General features: G+C 45.6%; 1 protein-coding gene across 6 annotated transcripts in view; it reads left to right on the plus strand.

The window, feature by feature from the left end:
- The window catches only part of PTPRT (protein tyrosine phosphatase receptor type T), a 932,116-nt gene that overhangs the window by 610,679 nt on the left and 298,329 nt on the right, over window positions 1–23,108 (plus strand). For all 6 annotated transcript variants that reach the window (XM_079783687.1, XM_079783689.1, XM_079783688.1 and 3 more), the window contains exon 9: window positions 3,713–3,822. In XM_079783687.1, coding sequence (XP_079639813.1) covers window positions 3,713–3,822 — 110 coding nt within the window. The remainder of the gene's footprint in view (window positions 1–3,712; window positions 3,823–23,108) is intronic.

Genomic DNA, 23,108 nt, shown 5'->3' on the forward strand with positions numbered 1-23,108 from the left:
GATCCAGCCTGCAACCTGCAATCTAGGTACAAGTCCGTGATCAGAATCGAACCCAGGACCCTTCAGTCTGCAGGCTGACAACCTGTCCGTTGAGCCAAACTGCTAGGGCCACACCTGTCACTCTTAACCAGCCCTTCTGGGTCCTCCCTTGGCTGCTGTGATGACAGCTCACCTTCCTGGTTTTCCCTTGCCTCTCTGAACACAGCCTGTTTTTCAGTGTCTTTGTTTTCCTCCTATTTGTTAATATTGGAGTTCCTCTGGGCTTAGTCCTACACTTACTTTTTTTTGTTGCCCTCTACATTCTTGTTACAATATCTATTCCCTGCCCATGGTTTTAATTTCTAAACATTTGTCCCAGTCTCACATATCCAACACCACAACTCAAAATTGCCGCAAGGACACACACACACCTCCAATGAAGTATGGCCATAGCTTCCTTTCCCAAACTAACTCTCCTCTAAGCTTCTTCTCTATGAACAACTCTCTGATCCACTCCAGTTGTATAAAGCAGAAGAGCTGGGTCTTCCTTAACACCTCTCCCCATCTCTTCACCCTTATCCATCACCACCAATTCACATTAGTTCAGCACCCCCAAATCTCTTACATGTCTTCTGCATACCATCACCCTGGTCCAAGCTACCATACCGCCCTCCCCCCCCAGATGGTTTTTCTCCTCCTGCTCTTGCCTTCCCAAAGGTATCCACCCCACTCAATACCCACCCTCCCCACCTTTGCCCTAGTAACTTCTACTTACCCATTGACTTGAATTTATTTTCACATATTATCCTGATTTGCCAGACTGGTTTTTCTCTGCTTGTTATAATTCTCCTGACACCTGCACTTTACCTCCAAGTCCTGATAACAACTTTAAGAATTTAATTGTGAGTGTAATTATTTATTTAATGTCTGTCTCCCTTTCCAGACCACAAGCTTTAGCGAGGATTTGACTCTACCTTTCTTAGCCATTGGTGCATCCCTGGTGGACCACTGCCATCCCCTTGGTCATATTAAATAGTCAATAAATATTTGTGGAAAGGATGAATGGTTAAGGAAAAGCAATAAGAGATCTGACTACTCCGAAGCTTCTACATACCTAAAAGATTTAAAAAGCAAATGAGAAACTGACAAAAATATTTGTAACTTATGCAAAACAGCTTATGTTCTTAAAAACAGATTATAATTACCAACTCATAAAACAATGATGAACAAAAATGAAGAGCCATACAGGGAAATGAGCACAGGGTATAGAGAGGATGTTCATGAAAGAATCAATGCAAATGGCCAATTAAACTGAAAAACAAATCCACTCTCTCCAGTATTCTAAAAAAAGATACACACACAGACACTTATTTTTTTAAATAGTCAGTGGTGGCAGAGGTTGAAAATTGGCATATTTTTCTGTTGGGGATCCCAGAATTGTATCAACTTTCTGGAAGGTAATATGTATCAAAAGTCTTTAAAATAAATTAGTTCATCTACGTTGGCTCAATAAATCAATTTCCAAAAATGTGTCATAGGGACATCAGCAGAGTTTCATGCAAATACTTATAAGAATGTTCGTCACAGTGTTACTTGTAATCATAAAGAATTTAAGCCAAATGTAATGCCCGGTAATACAGGATTGGTGACTGCAATGGGGCCTGTCCTTCTCTAGGCAGCCATTAAAACACATAGCCCCAAAGAACATGTAAAGGTTTTTCTAAGTGTGATTTGTTTAGCTATAAAAGAAGATCACAACACAAGCCCTAACTGGTTTGGCTCAGTGGATAGAGCATCGGACTGCAGACTGAAGGGTCCCAGGTTCGATTCCGGTCAAGGGCATGTACCTTGGTTGTGGGCACATCCCCAGTAGGGGGTGTGCAGGAAGCAGCTGATCGATGTTTCTGATGTTTCTAACTCTCTATCCCTCTCCCTTCCTCTCTGTAAAAAAATCAATAAAATATATTTTAAAAAAAGATCACAACACAAAATGCACAGTAGGAGTTTAATTTTTAAAAATGAATAGGTATATGCATAAGGCATAAAAATACCTCCAGTTCTGGGGAATAGGAGTGATTTTGTTCTTTTCTTCTTTAAATCTGTTTGTATATTCTTAATAGTCAACAAATCCTGAGTATCAGGTCCATAATGAGAAAAACGAAATATATTTTAATTTAACAATAGGGAACTGATTGCAACATATGGCCAATGCTCTATCTAGAGAGGCGAGCGTGGTGATTAAGAGTATATGCTTTGAAACTCACAGACAGGTGTTCAGCTCCCTCTTTATAATTTAAGAGCCATATGACCTTGAGCAAGTTACTTAATTCTCTTAGCCTCAGTTCTCTTCTCGGCGCAAAAGAGATAATACATACTGGCAGAGCTGGTTTGGGGCTTCAATGAAATAATGTATGTAAAATTCTGATCAAAGCGCAAGTGCTTCATAAAAGGACTGGCTTTTATAAGGCCAACATATAAATAGATCCCGTAATGCTTTACATGAATTCACGATTCTCTTGGGGGTTATAAAGAAGTTCGGGGAATTATTTATTTTGTGGTTCAGCATCTTCCAGGCTGTCACACGATGGTGGAGTCCAGCAGGAGGATGCTGGCTGGGAGACAGACCTGGGTACCAAGCAGCCTAGGAAAGGTTTTGCTCATTAGGGCAAAATGCTGGCATAGGTCATTTATTTCCCTATTCACCCAGCCGGCAAATGGTTATTAAGCATCCACCGTGTTCCAGACATTGGAGGCTCAGCCGCGAGACGACCTAGCTGCCTCCCTGGAGCATGGCGAGCTCCTTCTAATTGGATTGAGACTTCAGGGCACATAGTTCCCGATGGGTTCAACCGAGGAAGCACTTCCTGTAGCTGGAGAAAATTGGGCAGGGTTTGGCAAGTGAAGCTCACTTTGCATTCTGCAAATACCAGTCCTAAGGCAAGAGTCTGGCCCCAGAATCCCACGTGCTGGCAGGACTGGGGGACCTACAGATGTCCTCCAACCCTGGTCAGGTTTAGGTCAAGACCAGGCTTGCTCGGTCTGCAGGTGAAAAGCCATCGGGCTTCCAGGAGAGGGGTGAACAAACTGTGGCCTGTGGGTCCACTCCAGCCCATTGCCTGTTTTTAGGAATAAAAGTTTTAGTGAAATGAAGCCATGCCCATTTATTTATGGACTAGAGGCCCGGTGCATGAAATTCCTGCACTGGGGGGCGGTCCCTCAGCCCTGCCTGCACCCTCTTGCAGTCTGGGATCCCTCATTCCTTACCACCCGCCTGTTTGCTGCATCTGCCCCCTGGTGGGGAGGGACCTCGGGAAGGCTCCAGGGTGTGTCCAGCCTGTCTCTATCGGCCAGATCCCAGCAGCAAGCTAACCTACTGGTCAGATCATCTGCCCCCTGGTGGTCAGTGCACATCACAGCGACTGGTTGGCCAGTTGACTGTCTGCCCCCTGGTGGTCTGTGCACATCATAGCAAGCAGTTGCACTTAGATTGATTGGATGGCTGACTGGACACTTAGCATATTAGGCTTTTATTATATAGGATTGTCTAAGGCTCTCTTTGTGCTACAAACGCAAAGTTGAGTAGTTGCAACAGGGACCGTATGGCTCACAAAGCCCAAAATAATTAATATCTGACTCTTTACAGGAAAACGTGGCCAACTCCTGTTCCAGGTCAGTGGGGCTGGGGACATGAGACGGAAGGTGACATCAAGTTCCTAACTTTTCCCTTCTGCAGTTCCAGGTGCGGTTCCTCTAGAGTCCATCCAAGGGGGGCCCTTTGAGGAGAAGATCTACATCCAGTGGAAACCGCCCAATGAGACCAACGGGGTCATCACGCTGTACGAGGTAAGGCGGCCCCTTTGGCTGTATCTCTTGTCGTGGCTCCATTCTGTTGACTTCAGCCTGCGGTGGGCGAACACCTGCTCTGTGCAGAGCTCCACTGGGCATAAAGGTGAGTGAGACACAAGCAGGGACTCAGTGGGAGGAAAACGCAGGCATACTGTTGTGCTGTCATGATAGCCCCGGTGACAAAGAAAAGGGGCATGCTGTGCGTTGAAGGGATTCTCCATCTCTTCAGCTACGGTCTCAGGACTCGGGGAGCTGGGCTGTCCTGGCATAGCCAAGCGGTCCCAGGCCTGGCAAGCAGTAGTTCTGATTCATCCACAATACTCGCATAATGCCCATCCTACCCACATCAGTCCCTGGGCTTCCAAAAGAATCCCAACGTCACTCCCTACCCTGGGGTACTTGGTTCTCGAGCTTTAACATCGCTCTGGGGACAAGGCATTCTTTATTGTCATCCAAGTGATGCTGTCCCAGGATTAGCAGGACCTTATATCAGAGATGGAGCAGATCCTCCCCAGGCAGGAACGACTCATAAGCCAACACAATGTGGCTTCCTAAATACTTTCAGAATTACAGCAAGCTGTATAGAAGTTTACTGCAAAACAAAAACAAACTAACAAAGCTTTGATAGGGCTTGATAGAGCTCATTTCTAGTATTGGACTATGGCCAAGATTGATCCTCCGCTATGTAACTTACTTGCTATGTAACCTTGGGTTTATCCTGTAGCCTTTCATTTATATTTATAAGCATATATAAATATACATTTAGTACTCTGTTTGGCATTTAGAAATCTCATTAATAAATGTTAGCTCTTATCATTGCATAAAAATTAGAAAATTGAGACTCAGAGTGGTGAAATGAAAAGACCAAGGTCACATGATGGCAAATTCATGGATCCTGAATTCAAGTGCATGTGTCTGCCCCTTAGTCAGTGTGGTCTGTGGACCAGTCGCATCAGCAACGCCTGGGGGCTGGTTAGAAATACATCATCTGAGCTTCACCAGAGCTCCCGAACCAGAGTTTCTAGTCTAACAAGATGCCCGTTTGTGATTCACATGGGCATTGGAGTTTGAGAAGCACTGCTGTAGACCACAGGAGTCTTTGGAGAGTTTTGACACTTGATAAAAGAGTGTGTCCTCCTGAGCAGAGAGATGGGGAGCTCCCTTCCCCCGCACCCCCCATGCTGGGCTCAACCCAATCCTGCTCCAGACAGGAAGCGGGAGCCCTTGCTTTTAAAGACATTTATAACAGAGTATATGTTTATGAGGCAATTTCCAAATTTAATTAGATGAAACCAATTTGATTTTTAAAATTAGGTTCTTGTAATTGTAGAGAGAAATCCATAAATTAAAAACCACCCTCTCTGGCCTCAAAAAGTATATTTTGTGACAAAGAAAAATAGGATAACACAAATGAAAGAGAAATTCAAGATTGTCTACCCCTTCTTAAGTTCAACCTTGAACCCAGCAAAGTCAAGAGCCAGAAATGGGGGAGGGGCGTAGGTGGGTTGTAACGGTCTCATACTGTAAATATTGTTAAGCAGTGCAGGCCCAAGCACTATGTATTGTGTTAAGATTACATTTTCTTCTCTGTGACTCCAGCTTTCCACCTCTGGATCTGTCCTTGGACAGTTTTGCCCCCGCAAAAATGAGTGGCTTTGATTCTGTCTCATTCTGTCTCTGGGCTTCAGTCTTCTCGTTGTACTATGAAAGTGTCAGACAGTTCCAGTCTCCAACTGGACAAGAATCAAGAGAAAAATAAATTGATGTCAAACCTACAAAATCAAAGGTTTTAAACTCATTTTGGAGTCGCTCTACTGTTGAAACCTTGCCTGTGGACAGTCTTTGAAAGCAAAGAGGTGATGTCACTTGAAGAAAAATAGCTAGTGCAAAGGCCCTGCGGTAGAAATGGCTTTGGCATGTTTGACAAATAGGAGGTTGGAGTGACTGAAGCTTTGTGAGCGTGAAGGACAGTGATAAGACCATGGGTGGGCAGGGGCAGAGTTGTGCTTTATCCAGAGAGGAATAAAGAGGCCTAGGAATCAGATTTATATTCTTGAACAATTACCTGGCCGTTGTGTGGCTGTGGGTGCATCAGCATCTTTGGGACATCTGAAAAATGTTCCAGGAGGTGAGAACATTTCCATCGTCTGTGAAACTGCAATGAGAGCTCGGCTTTTTCTTGGAAGAGATGTGCCCAGGTAGAGATGTGGAAACTTTGTCACATCTGCCTCTTTCCTGCTGTAACTCAGGTTAGGAATCAGACCATGGCGTCTGATCTCCAGGGACCTATACTTTAGTGGGAGATGCAGAATGCTCTTCTTTTTTTTTTTTTTAAAGTATATTTTTATTGATTTCAGAGAGGAAGGGAGAGGGAGAGAGAGATGGAAACATCAATGATGAGAGAGAATCATCGATCGGCTGCCTCCTGCATGTCCCCCAACCGGGGGGATCGAGCCCACAACCCGGGCATGTGCCCTTGACCGGAATCGAACCCGGGACCCTTCAGTCCACAGGCTGACGCTCTATCCACTGAGCAAAACCAGCCAGGGCAGAATGCTCTTCTTGATCACAGAGTGGCAGGCGGTGCAGAGTTAGGTCACATCAAAGGCCCCATGTCCACAAATTGGCATCAGACATGCAGAATCTCAGGCCCCAGCCCAGGCCCCCTGAACCGGAGTCTGTGTTTTAACAAGATCTTCTGGTGATTCATGTGCACATTGAAGTGTGAGAAGCACTCGTCCCAGAGACATGCTAAAACTTCATCGTCTGGATCTGGAAAGTTCCGCTTGCTGAAAGCAGTGCAGTCCTTGGATGAATAATGTGGCCACTGAACGATCTGAGTGATGTCCCTGCTCACATGGGGGTCCAAAGAGCTGAGTATTTTCACCAGGAATGGGAATCAGGCCATTCCCACAGACCCTGCCAGAGCTCTGCTTCGGTTTGAGTGGATATCAGTGTTCCCCAGTCGGGGCAAGTGTGTGAAGAGGGTGGGTGTGGCCTTTCCCATTCTGACTGCTCTTGTGCACAACACAGCTCACCAAAAATAGGCCATCAACTCTGCAGACAGGCAATTACAGCCCGGATGAGGACGTGAGGGACACAGCCCAGCCGAACAGTTGTTTAACAACTCCTCAATAAAATCACTCACAGACAAGCTGTTCAGAGTTCATGAAAAACAGTAATCAATATGTGTCTGAATTCAATTAATTGTTCTCATCTCTATCCAAAAATAAAAATCACGCAGTGTGAGGGAATTGGGCCAGAAGATGTTACACCAGCAACGGGGTTAACGAAGTGTGAAAATATTTAAAATTCAGACATGTGAAGCGTCCCTCTAAGCTTCTCTGTTTAGCAGTCAAAATCACCAAGTTTCTAATTACAGTGTATAAATCTGAGAAGCTTAAAGGGAATGAGAGGGCCCTAATGAGTCAGGAATGGGTGTCTTGATTATGCTAGAGTTGATTGACATTTATCTTGCCAGCTATTCTAGGCGCCTGGCGTTCAGAGTTGAATAAAACACACACGCTGCCTCAATAAAATAAGGCGACATTCCTGTGTGGGAGTGCCTTTAAAAGGTACGATGGGGTCGGAGGGTTGTCAATATTTTTGCAGCATGCAGATGGCGTGCGAGTGTATTGGGATTGCATCGCAGGAGGGCTGGGCGCGTGTTCTGAGACAGGAGTTCTACCCGGGACCGGAGCCGTCACACACTGACGGAGAGGGGGGCCAGTGGCACGCAGGAGCTCAGGAGCAAGCTCTCAAAGCAAGAGGCCTGTAGGGGGTGCTGGCTCAGGTTGGATGTTCAGACACACCTTCCTCCTGTCCTTGGACTCAGCCCCTATGGCCACTCAGAGCTCACTGACCCCAGACACGCTCATGGCTCCGGCCCACAGAGCAGCAGTGGGGATGAGGAGTGGGGGGAAGTGGTCCTGATGGGCAGGAGGTGGTGCAGGCAGGAAATGACTAATACAGCCCAAAGGAAGAATTTGCATAAATCAAACTGGATCTACATTAATTAGGATACACAATTTGCATAATGCAGGCTGCTATTGGGTATAACTTGAGCCAGGCTGGTAACTAGGATAAAAGCTCTTGTTTCTTTTGAATTGTTTAAGCCAGAAATGTGGGAATTCACTATTTCCCTCACCACCTGCCACAACATGGAATGCTCTAGAAAGTTCCATTTCCTTCTTCTGCCAAAGTAGACACGAGTTAGGTCACATGGCAGCATCTGAGCACTCATCTGTTATCTGGACCATTTCAGGACCTCGTTGTCCACCCCTCACTGATGCTTCCCCTAGTCCAGTGGTCGGCAAACCGCGGCTCGCGAGCCACATGCGGCTCTTTGGCCCCTTGAGTGTGGCTCTTCCACAAAATACCAGGTGCGGGGCGCGCACGTACAGTGCGATTGAAACTTCGTGACCCATGCGCAGAAGTTGGTTTTCGGCCTGGGCGAGTCTATTTTGAAGAAGTGGTTCTAACGCCGAGCCACACTCAAGGGGCCAAAGAGCCGCATGTGGCTCGCAAGCCGCGGTTTGCCAACCACTGCCCTAGTCGACTTCTCCCCCTTCAGACAAATCCAACATCCTAAATGTAAATCTAATCCGGTCACTTCCCTGCTTTGGCGTATTCTTGACTCTAGGGCTCTGGGGGACCTGGCCCCTGCCGGCCCCACTAATGCCCCCTCTTGCCCTTCCCCCCATTGCTGTCTGTGTAGCAGCCCCTGCAGCCTCCTAGCGTTTTCTCAAGCTCACCCAGTTCTTAGCAGCTCATAGGACTTTGTGGACGTCAGTCCTTCTGTCTACAAGAGTTTTTACTTAATACTTCCCATTCAATGCCTCTCCTTTCTATTCTGCACCTCCAGGAGGCTTTCCCTGCCCACTCTCCACGATACCCGGCATTCCGTACCGTCCTCACACTCTGCACTGGTTTTGTTGGTGTGCTGCAGTATCATCCAGCCTCTTCCCATTCTTTTAGCCCGTCATGGGCCATGTGACGATTAGTCCGTGTGTTGACTTAGTGGTGCCACCGTGCCCCGATATGAGGTTAAACATTATTCTGAATGTTTCTGTGATGGTGTTTTTGAATGAGATGACATTTAAGTGGACTTTAAGTAAAGCAGATCAACTTTCTTAATGTGGGTGGGCCTCATCCAATCAGTTGAAGGTCAGAATAGAACACAAGACTGAGCTCCCCTGAGCAAGAGGGAATTCTACCTGCAGATGAGCTTCAGACGTAACTGTGATGTTAGCTCTTCCCTGTTTCCCCAGCCTGAAAGCCTTTGGTCTTGAACTTAATACTGGCCATATTTGTCTTTGCTTTTTAGTAGTGTATCCTGGGGATGTAAGAGAGGAGCTTTCACATGTGCTCAGTAAATATTCCTTGGCTGACTATGTGGATTCATGCTTCAGTTTAACAAGGAGTAATGGTGGAAGTTGTGTTCTAACCAATTTGGTGTTTCTAAAGCCTGGCTGAAGATTGGAATCATACCTTGGGAGCCCCCAAAATGTAGATAAATGTATAGGTACGTAGATACATAAGTGGATGATGGATGCATGCCTGGGCCTCATTGCAGTCCAAATGAGTCTGAATCCCTGGGGGTGGAGGGGTTCTATCCATGTGGGGTTTTTATTAGCTCCTTGGGTAATTCTAACATACATCCAGAGTTGGGATGAGGTAAAATGAATTCACTTAATCTCTTTTGCTACATTATCCTAGCCAAATACCCACTAATTAAACAGTCGACCCTGTCTTCATTCTCACTCTGCCAGAGTCCAACTCTATCAGATATCACACTACAGGCCACTCAATCAAGCACAGGTGGGTGATAGGTGCTGATTTTTTAAGGTTCAAGTTCAAGAGGCGTTGGCTATTTCTCCCCAAGTTTGCTAACCAAATAGTTCTGGAGTAAATGAAGACACACAGGGCTGTACCGTTCTGTCAGTTTCCCTTTGCATTTTGCTACTGGCATCTTGCAACGCTGCTGCTGAGCCCAACACAGACCTTACCTTATAGGTCTGTTCCCTTCTCCTGTATCGTAGAAATCAGTTCTGTTGTTTATTTGTGAGATTAAAAAAGACATATGCACACACAAAATGTAATAGATTTTTCCAAGAGGCCTCCCGTAAATCTTAAGAGTCAGGGCCCTGGGATGTCTAGGAGCCGTTTTTCCTAATCCTCAGCCCATCACTCAATCTCCATAGAATGTTTCTCTTCCAGAGACCTGAAAAATGCAGGCACCCCCGAGTACATGCCAGGCTCGGGTCCACTGGGCTGACAGACAGGTTGACAGGTGTTACAATAGGAACGGCCCGAGGTTGAAAAGAATGATTTCTGGTCCTGGGCGTCTGCAAGGATGGGGAGTTGTGTGCTGAAGTAAGTTGCATTTATGTAAGTGAGACCATTACAGCTGTCTGTCATCCACTGGAGGAATATCAAGAACGCCTATATGTTTGCCTCTGGGTGGTTTTATTTTTTTTTCCTTTTGCTATTACAACATGTTTGCGATGGAGCCAGGTAACTTGACAGTAGGAATCAACAGATGCATAATGCGCATTACCCGAAGAACAGCAAATCATGTTCTCCTGGCAAGGAGACATTCCTTGCACGAAGCATTAATCACTCAGTTCCACTACAGGAAAACAGCAGAGGTTGCCGCATGGAAAGTACTCCTGCAGGGTGCGCATGTGGATAAGTAGGTTTGTCTTGCTGTGTGTGGTGCATAAACATGCATGTTTGTGAGTTTATGTAGTTGTACACTGGCACGTATATGCACATGTGGATTTATGGGTGAGGCATGCATGGGCGAATCCTTTATGATTGGGCTGGACCCACATTCTCAATTGCATAGTCAGAATTGCTCTATTTCTTTGGAGAGTTAATGATAGGGGGGATCATAGACACTGTACTATGTCTGTTTTCTCCTAGACTGGAGGAACCAGGGCACCTCACATCCATGACATAGATGTCACAGGAGAAACTCCCTGCTACTTCAATAGGCTCCCAGCTGTTTCTCATGAACTTCTATCATAATTATTCGTTAGAACTTTTGCTAAAGGAAAAACTTGCATTAAAAAACATCTGCAGGTTGCCCTGGCCAGTATTGCTCAATGGTTAGAGTGTCAGCCCATACGCTGAAGGATTTAGGTTCGATTCCTGGTCAAGGGCACGTACCTGGGTTGCAGGTTCAATCCCTGGCCCTGTCGGGGTACATGCAGGACACACCAAGCAATGTCTCTCTCCCATTGATGTTGCTTTCTCCCTTTCTCCCTCCCTTCCTCCCACTCTAAATAAATAAATAAATAAATAAATAAATAAATAAATAAATGGAAAAAATATCCTCAGGTGAGGATTAACAATAATAATAATAATAATAATAATAATAATAATCTGCAGCCTAAACTTACTCCTGAGCATGTACCGTTTTCCTAGGAGAGTGGAGGGAAGGAAGTGAAGAGGTAGTTCTGCGTCTGGCACAGCCTGGGTTCTCCTCACATTCCTTGCATGGGAGGGGAACTATGTTTGGGGCACAATGCACCCAGCAGGCTTTGTAGAGAAACAGCCCATACATCTGAGTGGAACCCTCTCCCTGGCTGTGTGTGGTCCTTTCAGTAAGCTCTGCCCTGAGGCGGTGTATAAGCTGCCAAGGGTCTCTTTAAACATCATAAGTTGTTCTCCTTTCATCTCAGATGTTTTACCTGAGTAACAAACTCCTGTTGGAATTCCTCCAGGACTGGGCAAGGCAGCATAGATCTGAAGCTTTTAGCCAGCCGGCCCTTCTATATGTATTTTGGTCAAAATAGCTCTGTGTTTGGGACCTAAATGAAGGGTGATTGCGAGTGTTCATCCACCATGGGGCATTGGGAGCCTTTACTGGGATGTCCCTGGAGACTGGAATTCAATTTTATGATTCAGAGATTATGCTTTCATCAGACTCGGGAGATGGCAGATGACGTTCTCTCCTCTCCCGCTGAGTCAGTGGTCCTTTATTTGACTACCTAAAATTTACTTACCCAAGTGCAAGGTGTTGGCCTACATAATTATGGACTCAATGCATGCATATATACCTAAATGCATATGCATGCACATACATACATACATACATACCAGGTCTCCTTCAGAGCTTTTCAAAATATGTCATAAAAATCATCATTGCTTTCCTGGTCCCCCTTTTATTTCCTGCATATTCTTAGTGCACATGTGTCATTACAAATCAAATCATGAAGCGTGCAAGGAGGAAATTTATTATTGACATTTAGTTTGCCGTAGTGAGTCCCTTTCCCTACCTGGGCCTTGTTTTCTACACCTGTGGCCTGAAAAAATTGGAGCAGGTAGATTCAAAGGCTCCTTCCTGCTCTGACCATACTGTTTCCCACAGTGGCTGCACCAGTCATTTGTTGATTTGCTGATGATAGCCATTATGACAGGTGTGAGATGGTATCTCATTGTCATTTTGATTTGCATCTCTTGGATGATTAGCGACTTTGAGCATGTTTTCATATGTCTCTCGGCCTTCTGTATTGTCAACTTTTGAAAGGTGTCTATTTAAGTCTTTTGCCCATTTTTTGATTGGATTATTTATCTTCTTTTTGTTAAGGTGTATGAGTTCCTTATAGTTTTGGAGATTAGGCCCTTATCAGATATAACATTGGTAAATATGTTCTCCCTATTATTTTTTTAATGGCTGATGTACAATGATAGTCAGGAATAACTCTCAGCTTCAGTTAGCCCACAGATATGACAGATATGACCATATAAAACCATAAGATTATATCCTAAGTCCTTTAATAATCTATAATAGTCTACCTGAGATTCCAGTGACCACTGAGCTTACATTTAATTCACAAAACCCAACCACTAATAGGTACACTTATCAAGGTTAGGGATCTGTTTTTCACAAGTACCTAAAACAGGACCTGGCATAAAGCTCATAATCAATATAAATTTGCTTAATGAAAAAATCTCGATTCCAAACTTGAATCAAAATTAAGGCAACAGCTATAATATAGATATTTAAATATCTACTTCCTTATGATTGCTTGATTTTTTAAAAAATAATTTATCCTGTGTGAATGTTAGTGACATCACAATAACATTACACATTGCCAGGAACATGGGGAGTGGGAAGTAACCTCTATCTCACTCCCTTACACTTCAACAGCATCCATGGGTTTATTTTTTTTCTAGTCCTTGTGCATTTATATCTTGTGCATGATTTTGTCCCTATTGCAAAATTTCAATGTTCACTATGTTGAACATTTTCCCATTTCAATGTGATCTACTTAACTTCTCCATTTCCTGGTCCTCTGATCCCCAGGCACACAGGCCATACTTTACTTCCCAACCATTCTGTTTTGGAGTGCATTGATTGATTGGTTTTCCTAGATGTAAGACAGAATTTTAGGGTATAAGTGTAACCTGGGTCTCTCTAAATAGCTGGTTAGCAAAGTTTGAACGTCTGCTCTCCTTTTTCTTCTCAGCAGATTTGTCAATAGCAAGCAGAGGGGTTTGCATGCCTTCCACTGGTCACAGAACTTCGCTCAAAATACAGTATCTCTCTGTTCAGCACGAGTGGATCTAAGGGAGGGGTGCAGAACAGTAGGTCCAAATTTGGATGGAAATCTATAAACCCGAAGTTAGAAGTGGTGGTCCTATTTTCCTCCTTGTATTAAAGTTTGAGTCTCAGTTTGCTTATTTGCTAACAAGTGGTGATCAATGTGGAGCACGTGTGTGTTCCATGCCTCCCTAATATCTATCCCATGACAGATCAATAATCAATCAGGGCACATCCTTTCACTGACCTCTGACATGGCCTCAGAATCTCCCTCATAGCATGCTTGGTGGTCATTTCCAATCGAATGGAATGGGAATAGCATTCAAGATGAGGTCTACCAACCTTCCCAGCCTGATTTCAGAACACGGCTGTGGGGCAGGTGAAGCTCTATATTCACTCATTGCTTTGTGCTACAGAAGCTGTTTTTACTGCACTTCCTTGTTTTGTTTTGTTTGTTTGTTTGTTTGTTTGTTTTTCTATACTCTGAGCATGTTTCAGTTTTAGATCTTTTTTACAATAGTTATATTCTTAACAAACTCTGTTGCAATGCCTGCTGGGACCTCAGCATTATGGACCAATAATAAAAGCCCAGCAACCAACGGCAGAAGGACCAGAATGACTGGTTGACCAGTCACTATGATGCGCACTGGTCACCAGGGGGCAGACCCTCAATGCAGGAGCTGCCTCCAGGTGGTCAGTTTGCTCCCATAGTGGGAGCACCACTTGGCTGACCGGGATGAGCAGCTGCTCCTGCTGCGAACCCAGGCCGGCAGGCAGGAACCCGGGCTGCGATTATTGCCTCCTTGCCCCAGGCTTCTCTTCACTCCCTGGCGCCTCCTCCAGGCACCTGCAGGCTGCACAGCACCACTGCCGCTGGGCTCGCAGAGCTGACCCCAGAGTCTGGGAGGCGGGTTTGTGGCTGCCTTGGGACTGAGGCCTACTCCACTGCCTCTCAGTGCTATTGTCCCTGGGCCCGGCTTTGACCAGGTCCCCTGGAGAGGTGAGCGCTCCGGCTCCACAGAAGATGCCAGACCAGGGAGCAGCCACTCAGAGGGCGGGGCCACAGCTGCTCCGCTGACTGGAATGAGCAGGGCTCCCACAGTGGGCCGATCCCCGCAGGCCACGCCCCCCATCAGTGCGTGAATTCTGTGCACCGGGCCTCTAGTAAGAAGATAAAACAGCTGGTCTCAGATTCTGGGGAAACTTCCCAGGTACTCCAGCCCCACTGGGCAGCTGTGTCCAGTTGCCAGTAGATTGAAGCAAGGTTCAGATATGTTCATATCAAGCTTGGCAATTTAAGGGGACTAGAGATGTTGGAAATTAAGACAGACTTCATTTCCTGAGAGTCCACCTGTCTACAGGAAGACCCTTAGGAGTATGCCGAGGTGCAGAGAAATGCTCCATCCTAGGTAACCCGCTGGGTTCAGCAGCCTCCCAAGAGGAACTGTGTTAGGCACACCCGTGGCTGTGGTTTTCCCCAGGCTCCTGAGTATCAAGACCTCACTAGCTGCAGCTGTTGCTATACCCTCGGCCCAAAGTGAAGCTTGGACTTCAAAAGATTGTATCTAGGAAGGTGTGGGCACTGAGAATAGCCTTGGCCACTCCCTTCTCTCCAGCTGTTTGATCCCTGAACGAGATGGACTTGTGCTCTCCCTGGAGCCTTCAGGAACTGGCCCCATGAGCCATGGTCTAGGACAGTGGTCTGCAAATTCATTAGTCAAAGAGCCAAATATCAACAGTACAATGATTGAAATTTCTTTTGAGAGCCAAATTTTTTAAACTTAAACTTCTTCTAACGCCACTTCTTCAAAATAGACTCGCCCAGGCCGTGGTATTTTGTGGAAGAGCCACACTCAAGGGGCCAAAGAGCCGCATGTGGCTCACGAGCCGCAGTTTGCCGACCACGGGTCTAGGACCCTAGTCCTGCCACTCCTAGCATCAGGCGTGTTGTGTTCGGTGAGGCTTAGCTGCTCTCTTTGTCCTTTCCCACCTTCTGGGTAAACGTGCTATTGGCAATGCTGGAAGGCAGTTCTTTCTAATGACTGTGCTGCTACTTGGAGTAAGGGGCCAGTTCTGTGGAGGGAGGAAGCTGCCAGAGGTGAGAAAGTCTAATCACCCATCAAGGGAGTTTTCATGACTGTAACTAAAACACAGCAGCACTGAAGGAGCACGGAGAGCGCGCAGAGCCACAGGACCATGGAGCATGTGCAGGGCCCCAGGAACATGGATCATGGGTAGAGGTTTCAAGACAGTATTGGAACTGCCCTTTAGGATCACACATATCACCAGCTCTGTGCACTTCCCACCAACACATGCACTCTGTAACTTCAGACTTCCCCAGCCACTTTTTATAACAATATTACAGAAAGTCTGGATAGAAGGGAAAAGCATCACCTATAATCTCTTCTCCTAGCACAATTATTCTGCCTTGTATTTTATCTTTGTTAATATGCATGCATCTTTCACCTAACTAATTAAAATTACATAAAATTTGCTATCGTAATTTTTCATTAAGTGTTTTATCACAATCATGAAGCTTTTATAGCACCATGGAAACAGCTTATCTTTTTTTAATGACGGCATAATTGTCCATTGAGTGTACATATACCCTAGTTTACTTATTCATTCCTCTATTGTGTTTCCATATTTCTGATAACTCTGTAATGAACCTCATGCATATGGTGGCATTGTGTCCCAGTAGAAAGAACATGGCCTTTTGATCAGATGGATCTGGATTCAAATCCCAGGTCAAACATTAACTAGATGAAAGGCTTTTGGGCAAATTAACGCTCTGAAACTGAGTTATCTTATATGCTTAGACTTTTAAAAATTCATGTAAGAGAATCATTATTCAAGCCTACAATTTAGGAGTATTGTAAGAATTAGATATACAGTAATTCTTCACTTAACATCATCAATAAGTTCTGCAGCTTTAAGTGAAATGCATTTGACAAAACCAATCTTGCCATAGGCTAAATGATATAAACAAGAGTTAAGTTCCTATAGCATCTCATCAACATTATTAAATAGTGATATTGAACAAAACCAAGTTATTTAAGGACCTGCTATATGTTGCAGTCATAGCTACCTAGCAGCCATTCAATGTCATGGTTGTTTTACTTTCTCCTCTACTTGGTGTATTTGGTGTATTTCTATGTTAGACATTCCCCCACATGAAATTACAGGGTTGAAGAGTCACTTTTGTGACTCCATATATATTGACAGATTGTTCTCCAAGCGTGATCATGTGCTTTGAGTCTCGTGGTTTTTTAAATGCCAATCACTGTGTCTGGGAAGCAGGCCTTTGGCAGCCCACCAGAGATTTATGTCAGCTTTCACGATGCCCTCAGAGCAGGCAGATGTGTGAAGAGCTTATCACATGTTGGCAGATCCATTTACGCTCTCCAAGGACATGCCAGAAACACTCTTGCTTCAGCAACTCATTGTTCACTCCCTCTCCCCTATGCCCTTTAAGTGCCTTGGCCTTCAACAATCTCCCAGAAGGTCCTGGGGACCCCATGGGAACTCTGAACTGGAGGACTCAAACCAAGGTTCCCGTAGGCTCTGCCACCAACGTACTGTGATGCATCACCAGTCACACCTCCCATGGCCCCAGGGAGCTCATCTGTGAAAGAGAAGGTCGAGGCAGTTGGGCTCTGAGGCCAAACCACTAGGAGTGTGCTCTCCTGTCATCAGCATCCTCGGGGAGCTCTTCAGAAAGGCACCATCTCAGACTCCACCCAGATCTGCTGAGGCAGGGTCGGCATTGTTATAGGATCCCTAGGTGGTCTCTATGCACATTAAGTTTGACAAGCGCAGCATGAAATTACCTTTGGGCCAAGATTGTCTGTCCTGCTGCGAACATCTGCTGGGAGCCCCGATTTTAGAACCATGGTCTCTCTGCCCTAGGCCTGCACTGAGTCAGGAATTCCCTCATATGCATGAGGTTCCTCCCCTGACCATCTGTGAACTGGATGCACTTCTGATGGGTCAGGGTCATAGCAACCAATACTTTCCTCCCCGAGGGGCCAGAGCCATTTTGCTAAAACACAGATCTTACTAGTCACTTTACTCCCTAAAATCCATCCCCAGATCCCAATGTCCCTCAAGATAGAATCTGAATCATCTAGAAGGTGACCAGCAGGTTCCTCAATGAATAGCCTCACCTGCATCCTCTCCTGTTTTTATTCCTGCCTCCCCAAATCCACAGGCTTTACTTGACATCCACACCACGCTGTCCTTGTTCTCAACTTCCCTTTCTCTAGGATGCTCTCCCACTCTCTCCCTCTTACAGTGAAGTCTGTGCGCTCAGCACCTCAAGGGCTCGAGGATCCTTTCAGGGAGACCGTTTCTCTGAACTACCTGGAGGAGAGCTTCCTTCTTGTTATGTTACAATAGCACATATTGCCCTGTACGCTGATTGCTTATTTTCTGCATCTGTCTACAACGAGGCTCAGAATTCTCAGCCTTCCAAGAACATATTTCATTCCCTGTTGAGATTTCAGGACCTGGCACATGGTAGGCCTCCATGATGGCAGTGGCACAGACAACTTCCCTTCCATCCTCAGTCTCCCCACCCTTCTCTGCCTGCCCTCTGGCTCTGGAGATTGACTCTCAGACATCACCGAGCTGCCTTGCCTTTTTCACTGCTGTTAGTTGAAGGGTCTCCCTGCAGCAGATAGAAGGTGCGGAGGAAAGGAAAGGTTGTTACTGCTCAGCTCCCTCAGGGAAGGTCCAGGCTCCTCTCAAGGTGACCTTCCGAATTCTGGGACCTGCTCCATCCTCCACCATCTCTCCCTTACTGAATCTCCACCCTCTCCAAGTATGCCTTGTTTCCCTCATCCTGCCGACAGGGTCAACAATTCCTCCTTGAATTATCCATCTGTTTCCTGCTGGGACCCCACTGAGACCCCTGTCACCATTGCCATGTACCATTCAGAGTGCACTTGATCTCAAGCCTCAGAACCCCATCAAGTGAGGATTATCCCCATTAATATGGAGGCTTTGAGAGGGGATATAATTTGCCAAAGATTGCACAACTAGTAGGTAAAACCTGGATTCCTACCACGTTGGATTATAAAGCCTATCCACTTAAATAGTCAGCCATAATGCTTCCTCCACAGACACCCAATAAATGATCATGGAATCGATCTGAACTCCCCAGTCATGATCAGTCCACCTGACTGGGATGATCAAGAGCTCGCACATGGGAGTTAAAGAGGCAGCCTTAAGACAGAAGGAGACGGAGGTCTGGAGCCAGCTAGAACTGTCTTCCCAGCTAGAACTGTCCAAGTTCTTGAGGGGTGTCTTTCAGTCAGGACAAGGGCCGGAGCAGGGAGAGAGCAGGTGGGGACACATGGGGGAGCTTCATGGTCCTCAGCAGAGGCGGCTTCATCATCATGATTCTGTTTGCAAATCCCATTCAACCTGAGTATCTCTGCAGCTGAGCAGACGCATTCAAAGTGCTGACCTCCCCTCTTATGTAGCTGAATGGCGGGCATGACCCGATGGCTTCGGGAGGGTTCTGACATGCGTTTCTGACACAAATATGCCCTGTCTGGTAGGTCAGCATCAAAGGAAAATTGCAGGAGGCAAATTGGGTTAATATGTCTCAATACTGGTAAAAAGTGTCCCATTTCAAATCAATTTTGAGCTGGGCCAGTGTGACTCAGTGGTTGAGTGTCGACCCATGAACCGAGAGGTCATCGTTCAATTCCCAGTTAGGGCACATGCCCAGGTTATGGGCTAGATCCCCAGTAGGGGGCATGCAGAAGGCAGCTGATTGATGTTTCTCTCTCATCTTTGTTTCTCTCTCTCTCTTCCTCTCCCTTCCTCTCTCTCCAAAATCAATAAAAATCCAACAAACATTTTTTCAAGTCAATTTTGAAAACAAACAAACACTACTTTTCAAACATCTGCAGAGCAATGTCAAAATGGGCAGAGCTCCCTATAAAAAACTATGGCAGTTTATGAAGTTTCACATTTTTAAATCAATGATTATCTTTAAATAACAAAGGAAACCTATCCTGGGCCATAGGATGATGGCTTTTATCATCAAAGTGTGGACAGCAATGCCCAGTGACCAAGTTCAATTTGTGGTTTCAGTCCAGGAGAGCAAGTCCACCCCCCAGTGGTCATCCCTTACCCTCAGGGCAGTGCCTCTCCTGTGGGAATTTTTGAGATCCTGCACCCGGGTGTCCACACACTTATGCTCAGGGGTGTCCAAGTGTTTGAGCTTGAGAAATACTGGAAGGATGAAAAGACTTTTCCCTTTTCTTTTTCTTTTTTTACACTTTTTGCTCCACAGTGACTTTTAAAAAATCTTTATTGTTGGAAGTATTACATATGTCCCCTTTCCCACTCCCATTGATCTTTTTTATCCCTCCCCGCTCCCCCCCACCACCCCCAGGCCTTCACCACCCTAGTGTCTGTGTCCATGAGTTATGCATATATGCATACAGATTCATTGGTTGATCTCTTCCCACCCACCCACCCTCCCCTGCCTTCCCTCTGAGAGTCTGCAGTCTGTTTCATGCTTTTATGTCTCCAAATCTATTTTTGTTTAGTCCTCAACTCCCATGGTACTTTTTTAAGCTTAATAAATTCTTGCTATGTAGTAAGTGCTTAACAGACAGTTCTAGAAAGGAAGCAAGAAGAGAGGACAGGAGGGAGAGCAGATCTGACCATCCAAATCAGCTGCTTGCCAACCTGCCTGAGCCTTCAAACCAGAGCTTTGCAAAGACAGGGAGGTCGGGGTCCTCCTTAAAGATAATGAGTCAGAGTCAGGGGCAGGGCCAGGCAGTACTTATAATTGGAACCCAGGGGAGCCCCTTGTGCAGCCAGATTTAAGAGCCACTGTGGGGAATCTCTCTGGACTGCCTTGGCCCTGGTTGCCGGTCTCACCTTCTCTAAGACTCCTGCTTCCAGCACCTGCTTGATCTACCTGTGCTTGGTCACCTTTCTCTAAGATCCACCTTCCACATCAATCATGAGAGCAACTTATTAAATACACAGGCCAGCAAACGCGGACAACCTTTCACCAGCAGAGCAGAGTGTGGGCTCTTCAATGGAGCACCCGGGCTGCTCTCTGACCCCCACAGCCTCTTCATTCTCCTTCCTGGGCATCTGATTCCATCACTGAACCATTCACTGGCAGCTCCATGCAGAAGCTGCTCTTTACCTGTGAACTTGTTTATGTTGATACTTTGCCTTCAAGCCCCCTCTCCCTCACCCACTTCCTGTTCGCTGGGGTAATACCTGCTTCTCAGTCATCTCAATTGTTACCCCTTTTCAAGAATTTCTTCTCACCGCCTCCACGTGGTTTGTGCACTCCCCCATCCATTATTCTGTTATTGCATTGTAGTGCTGTGTGTGTGTGTGTGTGTGTGTGTGTGTGTGTGTGTGTGTGTGTGTGTTTGTACCTCAAGGCAGGGATTTTGTCTTATTTACCATTTTCCACAACATCTAGAACAGTGCCTACCACATGGTGGATGTACAATGGGATGACTTTATTTTTCCTTTCTTCCCCCCCCCCCCAAATTTATCCAGTTTTAGCTGGAGCATTAAGTTATTTAATGTCAAAGAAATATAGAAAAGGAAAACTCGCCCATTTTCTTTTGCCAAGTTATCTTCTATCCTCGGCTATTCACCCAAATCCATCCTCTTTCTGCACGCCTCACAGACATGCCCCTCTCTGTAGCTTGGGATTCTCCCTGTGTAATATCTTGATGCCGGCTCAGATTCCCTTCTGCATTCTCGTCTTGAGAATAATGTTGCTAAGGGCTGTTTTATATCTGTGTCCTCACCTGGAAAAGAACAAAGTATCCCTGTGGCTGCAGTGGCCAAGTCTATTCCGCCATGCCCAGGAGCACTGCAGTTCGCTGTGCTTGCGCTGCGCTTGGCGTGGTCTGATGGCTGCCACATCATTCCCATAGACATTTATCTGATGACACCGGTCAGTCATGCCAGAGTGTCAGTCACCGTGTAAATGAGAGTCATCTCCAAATCAGGCCCTGAGTTGGTCATCATGCCTGCCGGTTGAGGCTTTTGAGAGACAGTATTCCCTCTCTACCACCCTGCAAAGTCTACCGGACCAAAATCACTCAGATGAGGAGTCAGAGGGAGGCATGAGTTGTCAATTACTAACCCAGTGTTTTCTGCCAGAGGCTCAGGAATCCATTGGTGGGAATCCTATATCCTGACCTATAGGAGTCCCAGGGTGGCAGTGCCCTTGGTATAACCTTGAAAGCTGCAATGCTGGCTTTAAGTTTCTATTAGTAAATTGAGGGTATTTGTTTGCACAGAGAAAGTGCACCTGTGACATTGGATTCCAGCTGAGGAAAGCAAGGTTTTCTTTGTTGATGTTGGGAAAAGCCTGAGTGTCCAAAGTCACTGATATGGCAGGAACAAATATGTTTCCTGAGGCAAAAAGCCACTTTAGGATGGGTCCCTTCAGCATTTCAATAACATCTGGTGAGTTCAGCAGGTGCCAAATGAATAGAGACCCATAGTAGGGGGCTATGTTGGAGTTTAGCACAAACTTTAAACTTGTGATAAAAAGTTAGTTGTTTATATTTATAAAATCTAATAATAGTCACAAAGAAAACAATTTTAATTACTAGATTCTCACATTTTCATTTTTTTGTGTTTTCTTCTAGTCCCTGTCTGTATGCATATGAAATTTTTATATAGTTGTAATTATTGCACCTCTATAATTGTAAGTGCTTTTTCCTCACTTAAAAGTATATCACAGTTACATTCCTTGCATTTTAATGGTTGCACAATGTCCCATCAAGTAGCACTACCATAATTTATTAACCACCCCACAAGGCATTCGCAGTCTCCAATATTTCTCTATTATAAATGAAGCTTCAATGAACATCTTCATGCATTTGCTTTTTTCAATCTTTACATTGTTTCCTTTAGATAAATTTCCAGAACTATGATCAGGATGTCCAAGAACATAGCCACTTGGCATTCTTCTGGGTTTATGCTGAGTTTACACTTCATTGGTGCAACGCATCAACCCACGCTCTGGCCAAAAGGGCTGTAAGCACAAAGGCCTCAGCTGGAAGGAGGCCAAGGCCAGCGTGTACTTAGCACAAGGTTAGGATAGGTTCAGGGCGTGGCAGAAGAGACAGTGGACTATGAACCACGTGGTAAAGAGAGATCTAGTCTGACTTTGCCACCAGTCCCTGGGTGACGTTGTGTAAGTCATTCTTTGGGGTCCAATCTTTTGTCCGTACGTGGGGAGAACAGTGATGACTCTGGCCAGTTGGTAACCAAGTCATTGCCTGTGATGGGTGAGGAAGAACCTGATAATACCTGGCATGGAATGGACTCACCTCCAATCCCCTTCACTCTCTGCTTCTCTACCCTAAACACACAGACCACCGGCAGTCTTCAAAGTGCCACTTCTGACACATTCCTGAAATCTTACCACCCAGGTTGTGACCACCAGTGTCTCTTGTCCCAACTACAGCAATGCCTTAGCTGTCTCCTTGATTCATGGTTGGTCCACACGCACCACACTACATGCATCATGGAGTGACCAGAGGGGTGTTTCTAAAAGGACACTTTGCTCATATCACTGTCCTTCCTAAAACCCATCACAGGAAATGATAGCAGTATTAGCAAGCCAGTATCTCAAAGCCGTCCAACACCTCTACCCCCAACACATATTATTTATTTGCAGCTTCATTGAAAACACACCATCAACAACTTGACCAAC

Source organism: Cnephaeus nilssonii (genome assembly GCF_951640355.1).
Source record: "Cnephaeus nilssonii genome assembly, chromosome: 11".
Classification (NCBI taxonomy): domain Eukaryota; kingdom Metazoa; phylum Chordata; class Mammalia; order Chiroptera; family Vespertilionidae; genus Cnephaeus; species Cnephaeus nilssonii.